Source organism: Trachemys scripta, chromosome 6 (assembly GCF_013100865.1).
Source record: "Trachemys scripta elegans isolate TJP31775 chromosome 6, CAS_Tse_1.0, whole genome shotgun sequence".
Lineage (NCBI taxonomy): Eukaryota > Metazoa > Chordata > Testudines > Emydidae > Trachemys > Trachemys scripta.
In genome coordinates this window covers 113680212-113690023 of record NC_048303.1, presented here as the reverse complement: position 1 = coordinate 113690023, position 9812 = coordinate 113680212, and the positions used below count along the sequence as shown (strand labels likewise).

At 45.2% G+C, this 9812-nt stretch overlaps 1 protein-coding gene across 4 annotated transcripts in view; it reads right to left on the bottom strand.

Moving 5' to 3' along the window:
• The window catches only part of ACO1 (aconitase 1), a 46050-nt gene that overhangs the window by 12814 nt on the left and 23424 nt on the right, over positions 1 to 9812 (bottom strand). For all 4 annotated transcript variants that reach the window (XM_034773452.1, XM_034773451.1, XM_034773454.1 and 1 more), the window contains exons 7-12: positions 8930 to 9069; positions 8128 to 8299; positions 7366 to 7466; positions 6272 to 6388; positions 4899 to 5058; positions 864 to 999 (exon numbers count right to left, since the gene is read on the bottom strand). In XM_034773452.1, coding sequence (XP_034629343.1) covers positions 864 to 999; positions 4899 to 5058; positions 6272 to 6388; positions 7366 to 7466; positions 8128 to 8299; positions 8930 to 9069 — 826 coding nt within the window. The remainder of the gene's footprint in view (positions 1 to 863; positions 1000 to 4898; positions 5059 to 6271; positions 6389 to 7365; positions 7467 to 8127; positions 8300 to 8929; positions 9070 to 9812) is intronic.

Here is a 9812-nt window from a genome sequence, read left to right as displayed (position 1 = left end):
GCCTTCTGTTTCACTAAAGACTACTTGTTGTTAGGCAAGGGAATGGCTTATTTCTTAAATGTAATTGTTCTAAACGAGTATCTCACTTAAGACTTCTAGGTCAGGAATTTGTCCTAAGCCTTGGCTGATGATAAACATATGGTCTCCAGTATGCATCGTTGCAATCACATGCACTAATGACTGTTTGCATGCAAAACATTGTACTCATTGCAATTGTGTGTGCAAGTTAGGTGCACAAATTTATGCGCCTATCTATATACACTTTTTTTTTTTTTTTTTTTAGAAGCAGCAAAAGAATGCAAATGACCATCACAGTTTTCTGAGGAGAAAACTATGATGGTCATTTGCATTCTTTTGCTGCTTCTAAAAAAAAAAAAAAAAAAAGTGTATATAGATAGGCGCATAAATTTGTGCACCTAACTTGCACACACAATTGCAATGAGTACAATGTTTTGCATGCAAACAGTCATTAGTGCATGTGATTGCAACGATGCATACTGGAGACCATATGTTTATCATCAGCCAAGGCTTAGGACAAATTCCTGACCTAGAAGTCTTAAGTGAGATACTTGTTTAGAACAATTACATTTAAGAAATAAGCCATTCCCTTGCCTAACAACAAGTAGCCTTTAGTGAAATAGAAGGCTCCAATAGCCAGCTGAGCAAATGGGGCGGGCTGGGTTACACAGTCGAGAATCTAGCCCGAAGGGCTCAGCTATGCCTTTCAAACTGTGGACACCCATCATTGTCTTATGGTCCATCACTTGCTGCAAATGCTTTGCTTGCCCAGTCATTACATTTGCCAAGGATTATGGGAAATAGGCATCAACGAGCCTTGAGACTAAAATGAAATCCCCTCTTACCCTAGCTGAGCAAGGTAAGGCATAACTCCACTCTCCCTCAGATAGTAAGTGACAACCCCACTGCCTGGGGACAAGCTGGTTTTAATGTATGGCTTCACAGTCAGACCGGCATCAACAGCTTTCTTTGCAAGCAATCCTGCAAAACACAAAGGGCACCTGTGATTGTTCTTGGCAATGGCACAATCCACCTTAAAAAACACCACCACCACCACCAAAAAATCGTCTGATGGCTTCCTTGAATAGCTTGAAACAGAAGAGATTCTATTTCCGCCATTTGACTGTTCTGAATCAGCAACCCATGTGCTTAAGTTCCATGACTCCCAATGCTTTGGTGAACTGTGGTACTGGTTTCTTTCATTTTCCATGGAAAGCTGTGTGCAGCTACATTCAAAGACACACACACACACACACACGGGAAGAATACCAGTATAAGATAAGGTGCTTGATCAATTTAGGAGCTATTTCTAGGCATTAAACAAGGGAAGAGGAGCCATAAAACATTCCACACAAGACAATCTGGTGAGCCAGGGCTGAACTAACTACTGGCATAAGTTCATCTGGCCCCTTGATGTAAGCAAATGGTCTCACAACGTGTAGCCTGTTTAAGCAGCATTATCTAATTGCCTTCGGAGTGTGACCCTTTCAAAGCAGCACTGTATCACAGTCCAGCTCTTAGAGCTTGTTAACAAGAATATATTACCCAGAGCCTGAATTCTTCTCTTGGACATTTTATTCCTTTTAAACTGTTTGTCTGTGGACAGGCGAATTCAGTGCTGATGGTACAGAGTTGACAGCTTTGGAGACTGAAGCCTGCCATTTATTCACAGCAGCCCTGCAAGCTGGATCAGTGCCCACCTCTGTGTCGCTGGGGCAAGAGGACAGCTCAGTGTCTCTAAAACCTGTGACCCCTCCGATGAGGCTGCTAACAAAAGGTGGCTAGTTTTTGCTAGCTGCCGTGGTCAGTTTGGATGATGCAAACAGACCACCAGGTCATTGCAGATAACACTAATGGATCAAATTGAAGGCTTTTATTTAGGCTTGACACCTAAACAAAAAATGTCCCAACTTTCAGAGGTGCTGAGCGCTCACAGCGTCCAGAGACATCAATGGGAGCTGCAGGTGCTCAGAAACTGAAAATTGGGCTACACTGAGGTGCTCAGATAAAACTAAGGCCCAGATTTTTTTAAAGCCATTTAGGCTTTGCAATGCTGAGCACAGCAATGCCTAACTGATTTAGGAACCTACATCTTATTTGCAAAAGGGATTGAGGCATGAGTCTAAATTTACTCCCTAGTGCTTAAATCCCTTGGGGAGGGGGGGAAAGAGAGAAAAGAAAAAGAGATTTAGGCTCCTAAATTAGTTCGGCATTGCGACGCTGAGTACAGCATCACCTAAATACCTTTAAAAATCTGGGCCTAAGAGCCTAACATTAGACACCCAGTTTGAAAATGGCACATATTTAAAAACACACAAAACTGTTAAAAGAACATTATTAAGGTTGCAAGTCAAACCAACACTCAAAAGTTAGGTAGTGACAGAATTAAGGTTGCTTGTGCAAATCTTAATTCGGCTCCCGTGCGTGTCCGTATTATGATACAATCTTTATAATTGCACGATCACTATTTTTGCCATACGACCCTTGCCTCATTCAGTGCATGGGATGGATGGTGCTCCCTGAATGAGCAGCTATTCGATATTTTCTTTTCTCCTTATTGTGCAATGTGTGGTCCCAAGCCTTATTTACTGCACACTGAAGACAATTATCCATTTCCTCATGGGCTTCTCTATGCACTCATCACTATAATGTCTGAGTTCTCCATAAATATTAGTGAATTTATCTTCACAACACCCATTAGGTTGGGAGAGGTATTAGTAAAGATGGGGAGCTGAGGCAGAGAGAGACTAAGGTCAAAATCATCCACCGATTTTGGGTGCCCAATTTGACATGTCTAGGAGCCAATTTCCCAGCACACTTATTATATAGCACTTTATATGTTCAAAGCACAGCTCCCATTGATTCAGTTGCAGCTGTAAGCACTCAGGACTTCTATAAATCAGACCCAGGGTCTCAAGCCAAGAATGAAGAACAGTTAGTGACCACATGTGAATAGTTTGGTTTAAGTGACTTGCTCAGCATCACATAGGAACTCTGTTGCAAAGGCAGGCACAGACTCCAATTCCCGAAACCATCCTGCCTCTTCCTGCAGCTCCCTGCCTCATTCACTCCCCAAATTCCAACTTGTGCAACAAATGAGCTCCAGGTTTTACAGACAGACAGTCTCCTTTATTACACAACCCTGTTTCATCCCCAGGGCTGGTCCATCCTGCGCACTGAATGAGGCAGGGATCCTGGGAGTGAGGGAGAATATATGACAACGTAATTGACAACTACCCTAATGCACATGCACAAGGGAGCCAAATTAAGGCTGCTTGGGCTGAACTGTTTTAGCCAAACCTTTTAAGTCTGGCAAAGTTATAAGCAACTGAAAAGAGGGTCTTAAAATGGGTAGCCTTAACTACAAACATTGCTACCCGCTCAGCCTAGAATATTGGCAATTGTTTTTTATTTGGAAAACAAACCAAACATGTCCACCACCTGAGTGCTGCATAATGTGCAACTTGCAACAGCAGTGTGAACGTGCATCTTTATTCTGGCCAGTCCTGAACAAGTGCACAACTGCCCTCCTACACCCAGATGATTGGCAGGAGCAGTGTGGCAGGGTCAGGGGGGTGGGAGGAGGAGTGCACCCACAACCAGGTCCTGGAGCAACTACACAAATTACACCCACTTGCCTGCTCTCTTTCATCCCCTCTCCCGCAAGGTTCTGACCTTGAATGTCCTTCCACAGCTCCAATCACAGAGGAACAGCAGAGTCACCTCTGTGTGCCTTTGGAGGGGAGCCAGAACTGGGGCAAAATGAGGCCATTCCTTCACCCAAGGTTTTCTGGCACATGCACAAACATGGCGGCCAGCCAGCATTTGGCACAAAGATGAAAAGAGAAGAGAAGGAAACAAGAAACTGAAACCAGGAACGTGAGTGAGAAGTTCTTCCCTTTTCCCCCAGGGCATGAATGGGAGGGTGAGCATCAGACAGAAGCATCCAATGACCGCCGAAGAGTTTCATCATTGCTATCAGAGTACTAGATCTAGAACAAGGAACCTCGGGGACTGAGCAATTCCAACTGAAGAGAATGCTGTTCTTGGGACTGTGTACCATGCAGCTCAATGCAAATTCCAACACATACATGAGCCTAGCCTCCAGCTAAAATCCATTACAAAATCACCATTGACTTGAATGGCAGCAGGACTGAAACATACATTATCTAGGCCAGTGGTTCTCAACCAGGGGTCCAGGGCCCCCTGAGGGGCTGTGAGCAGGTTGCAGGGGATCTGCCAAGCAGGACCAATGTTAGACTCACTGGCCCCATGGCAGAAAGCTGAAGCGCTGCTGTGCAGGGCTGAAGCGCTGCTGTGCAGGGCTAAAGCCCAGGCCCGGCCCCGCCACCTGGGGCTGAAACCGAAGCCTAAGCAACTTAGCTTTGCGGGGCCCCCTGTGGTGTGGGGCCCCAGGCAACTGCCCTGGCTTTTATATGCAGAAAAACAGTTGTTGGGGGCACTGGTGGGCCGTGGAGTTGTTATGGCATCTTCGGGGGAGCTGGGGGTTAAGAAAGAAAAAGGTTGAGAACCCCTGATCTAGGCTACCGTACAGACAAAGCAATTTGACACCACCCTTGCTTAGCACTGCATCAAACGCCTGAAGGAGAGAGCGGAGGCCGGTGATAATTAGTGCAAAATGAAACTTACCGCACTTATAGACTTGTCAGCGCAAGGAAAAAAACATGTGATTAGCAGCCAGAGTTTCCAGGTATCAGCCCAAATATTGGTCCCTGGATTCCTCTTGCCAACTCTATGGGCTAACTTCAGCTCTGGCATAAAGGGATGTGATTCCTTCAATGACAATGGGGTTTGCTTTTATGACCCAGACCTAAAAGCTACAGAGAAATTGCTGCAGGCAAATGATCAGACACACTTACCAGCTCCTAACATAACCGAGGGGTTGCTGGTATTAGTACAGCTGGTAATGGCAGCAATCACCACCGAACCGTGGGTGAGCTCAAAGTCAGAGCCGTTATGAACAAACTTCACACGGTCACCGTGACGTTCCGGGGCGACATTGAACCCTTTGAAACCTTGCTATAAAGGGGGACAATCAAAACAAAGGGAGACGATGGTTAGTGTGTGAACTGGGAAAGGGAGACAGAATGGTACCAGAAAACAGCTGTATTTTAAAAGGGGAAGGAAAAGTGTTTGGTGACACACTGTGTGTTATAGGCCCCCTCGTGCCCAAGCCACAGAAGATGAGTGTGTAACAGCTTCAGCACAAGACGTAGCAGCTCTTGCTTTTAAACTCGGGATGCTCCTGCTTCTGTCCCCAGCATGTCAACCAACATGGAGGCTGTCACATTTGCTTAATTGGGGCCAATACTACCCTTTCATCCCTTGGTGATCTACAGCCTCTTGCAGTAGAACACAGGGTGGGATTTTGCACAGGAAGACACCAGAACTCCTTTACTCTGCTCCTGTGTCTCTTGGATCCCAGATCAGACTGTACATCAGCGCACAGCATCAGGATCTAGGAAGCCACCCCACTCCCTGAGCCGGGTCACTCAGGTCAAACCTGGGATTTTGGCCCGAATGCCCAAGATTTCATACAATTAGCACTGAGTGGTCTGAAGTTTGTGTCAAGATCTAGCTGACTAGACAAAAGGTTGAGTCTTATAAAAAAGGGGAGACAACTAGCTTCTCAATGCTACGGACTGGGATAGAAAGTCTGAATGGCATAGCAAACCTGGAGCGTTCAGCTGGATTTGAAAACCAGAGCATTCTTCATAAGTATTGGCTTTTACAGGGAATAAGCCTGAGCTGTAAAGTTTAGATCTGGATTCAGGTCTGAGAGTCCCCAGAATTTAGGGGTGTTTAGACTTGGGTCCTAATCAAAATCCTAGACGCAGTTCTATTGATTGCTGTTTTTAACGGGATGGACTGCAAAAGGCATTTAGGATTTTTTTTTTATTTTAGCTGGGCAAAAAGCACTTCTGGAAACCTGCAGTCTCAGACTGGTATGCCATTATCAGATTGAGTCAATACTGCAAACACTTCACTAATGGGCCAGGAGCAGATCCATGGACTACCCATGACCCATAACCACCACTTTAGAATACTTATTCCTTAGCGTTATCTTCTAGGCTACCGTTGAAAATAACCAGGAAACAACATTCATGCAAGGTCATTTGTACACAAAGTGTCCTGAACTGATTGACGCAGACCTGTTTGTCTAGTGACTAAGCACTACAGATAGCTTCTAGAAGACAAACCTCTTTCCATTTGCAATGCCACGTGCCCTTACCTTGGCTCCCAGGCAGGTCTCAAAGTCCTTCTTCATTTCTGACACAGCTACTTTGTCCTGAGGTCTTTTGGGCCCACTACAGCAAGGCACGACGGTATGCAGATCCAGCTCCACAACCTGTTCAACAGGAGGAACAGGACTGCTCTAAGCTACTACCAAGGAATGAGCCAAATAATGTAGTATATATTGCTCTAAAGGACACTGGGTCCCAATGCAGCAATGCTCAACACAAGCAGTCCCGCTGACTAGTCATGCGCTTAAGCGCCTTACTGAATCGGTGCCTTCAACTCTCTCCCGACAGCATGAGAGAGTTGAAGGCACATTTAAGGGCAAAATTTCTCAAAGCCATTTGAAGCGAATGACAAGCTCAGATACTGTTAGCTCCCAAGGAAAAAATTTCACAGTCCCCTCAAGTCCCCATTTCAAAATGGCACATAGGAGCCTAAGTCTCATTGACTTTCAAAATAAAGCCAATACGATACGTGTCAAAGTCACTTTTGAAAACAAACAGATTTGAGGTGGTTTGAAAATTTTACCCCCACCCTCAAGACAATTCCTAGCATCAGGAAGCATTCTGGGAAATCCTAGCACAGGGGTAGGACACAAGATCACGCCAGTAGCCTCTTGCTCACCATTTTGATAGTTGGGTTTATAGATAAAGTTGTGCAATTAGAGAAAATTTACAAGATTTCAGAGAGGATCAAATCCCTTTAATCTTGCCTTGTTTGCTAATTATTAAGAGATATTTGGGGGCAAGTTCTGTCCTCATTTAAATCCATGCCACCCTATTATAAATCAACTGGGTTGAGATGGCTGGACAGCATTTCCCTCAAGTTTTCTGTGTGGTCATGAGGCTGCCTCAAATTCTGGCCTATACAGTCACGGAATGGACCAGGACGTGCTTTGGGAATGAGATTACAAAAATCAGAGTCCTGTTAATTTTTTCCTTGCTTTGTGAAAATTCCTCTTTAAAAAAGAGGAAACTGAGAACAACAAAAATAAATAAAATGAAAGAGAGGAGAGCGAAGGGGTGTACCTGTAGGAGAGAAATAAAGGAAGGAAGGTACAAGATTAAATGATGATCAGGACTCTACCTGGGTAAAATCTGGATCCTGAGCAGAGTTATTGAAATCTCTAAACATCCCCACAGCCACAAGGTAATTCTTTATGTGCTTAATTTTTTCTTCATCACGACCTAAAATGAAATCCAGAAATAGCTAAATAAGAACCAGTCAAGACAAAGAAATTGGGGCATTTTAAGTATGCAGAACGGGGCCTTGAACGGGATAGATCGTATTAGCATCAGCTTCATGTTTAACTAGAAAAGCCAGAAGAGAAAAGTCACTGGATCTTTGATAATCCCAGTCCCACTTAACTGGGACTGTTACTTGCATTCCAAGGTTGGAGTTGAACTCTTGATGTTTTCTAAGCAGAAAGTTTCATATGTTGGAGTTCATAAGGGCTCAACCCCGAGACACACAGTAGTAGGGTTACCAGATAGCAACTGTGAAAAAATGGGACGGGGGTGGGGGGTAATAGGTGCCTATATAAGAAAAAAAATCCCCAAAAAACAGGCCTGTCCCTTTAAAAAGGGCATCTGGTCACCCTACACAGTAGCTCATATACATTATTTAAAATGGATCCTTTGCCGAGCCCAAGGTTAAGGTTTAGGAAGGTGCGAGGACCAAATGCATGGCACTATGGGTCTGATTCTGATCTCTCTCATACCAGTGAGATTCTGAAGTAACTCCATTCTGGTCAATGGAGTTACACCAGAGTTAGGCCCTGTACCACTAACTGTCAGAGCCCAGGTTTATAATCTGGATCTTCAAGTTCTGGTTTCTTTTTGCACTTACCCGTTTGGATCAGGTACCTGATGCTGACTTCATCGACTGGGAAGAAAGCTGCAGTTGCTCCATATTCGGGGCACATATTGGCAATGGTGGCTCGATCAGCAATTGACAGCTGGGCTACGCCAGGCCCAAAGAATTCCACAAACTTACCCACCACCCCGACCTGGCGAAGATGCTGTAATACATGAACCAACCAAGGTACTCAAACGCCATTGCTAATCTGCGGAATGCCGACTGCATTAGCCATACGCACTAGAGACAGTTCGGGCCTACAGGGTTCTGCTCCAGACAAGAAGCCAGGCTTCCTCAAAGTTCTGGGCCATTTGGGACCAGGGTTTTGTTTGGTGTGTAACAGAGCTTCAAAAAACCATGCCAAACAGGCCATACGTACGCGATTCTGCTACCACTGCAGGCAATGGCAAAAAATTCCTGTTAGCACCAATGGGAGTAGGTTTGGGTCTCAAACTCGACCAGGACACCAACGAGAATTGTAAGAGCCCGTGCAGTGCCAGCTCTTCCTGTCCCATCCAATCAGATAGGTGGGCGGAGGGAAGGGAGCAGGACTGGATGCTGGTTCCACCCCATTTCGGGTGCGGCTGATCAGCAGGCAAGAGGGAAGGAGCTGTAGAACTACTGCAGCCCAGGCCCAGCATGGTTGGGTCTCAGAGGATGAAATCAAGATGGCAGCCCCAGAGACGGGACTCCTAAGGCTGCTGTATACAGCCTCTCTAAGATCACCCCAGGCACACACATGCTGTACTATGGCCCATTATAAGAAATCCCCCATGGCACTGATGTTGGTTACCTTGGTAACGGTGAGCACTATGTCTGTGGATGTTACCAGGGGATGAGGATTTCCCATTAACTTGTAACCAATCACTTTAGGAAGCACCATGCTGATTGGCTGGCCCAGCATCACCGCTTCTGCTTCAATGCCACCAACACCTGGATCCAATTGGCAAGACAAAAGCAGATTTATTTATTTTTTAGATGAAGCAATGCATGCTGAAAGTTAACTATCCAGTGAAATAATAATTACTGCAAATAAGGGAAAAGAAGTCACCACACAGCAGGGCTTGGAGTGAGCTGGTCCTAGGGGATATTTCTTAGATATTCTTACGCTGTTCCAAGCTTTTGTTTAAAAAAAAAAAAAAAGTTTCTAGCCCTTGGGGGCTCACTGTCATTTGGAAATTGAATCATGTTTAAACACAGTCAGGTTAGCGGACATGAGGCTGGCTGGTCAGTGCAGACAAGCACATGTTGGGCTCAACACGGGGATAGCTGGTCCTGAGTAAACGCTAGTTGCAGAAGAGTTGGTCCATGCCTGCTGAGCACAACTGAGCAGTCAGGGTTTTATTATTTTAGTACCTTCCGCCTAGAACCCCAGTCATGGACCAGGGCCCACTGTGCTAGGCACTGTACAAACACAGAACAAAAAGATGGCCCATGCCTCAAAGAGCTTAAATACAAGTGCAAGCCAAGAGTCAGCAAATGGATACAGGCAGATGGGGGAGTACCAGGAAACAGAAAGACAATATTGGTGCTAGGCACTGGTCACAGCCCACCAGCAGCCTGATCACTCTCAAGTTGTCAACTAGTCGATTGTTTTTCAACTCTATTTGTAACAGTTTCCTTGTGAAGATGAGGCCATGGTTATAAAGAATCTTCCCAACGTAATAATTATTAAT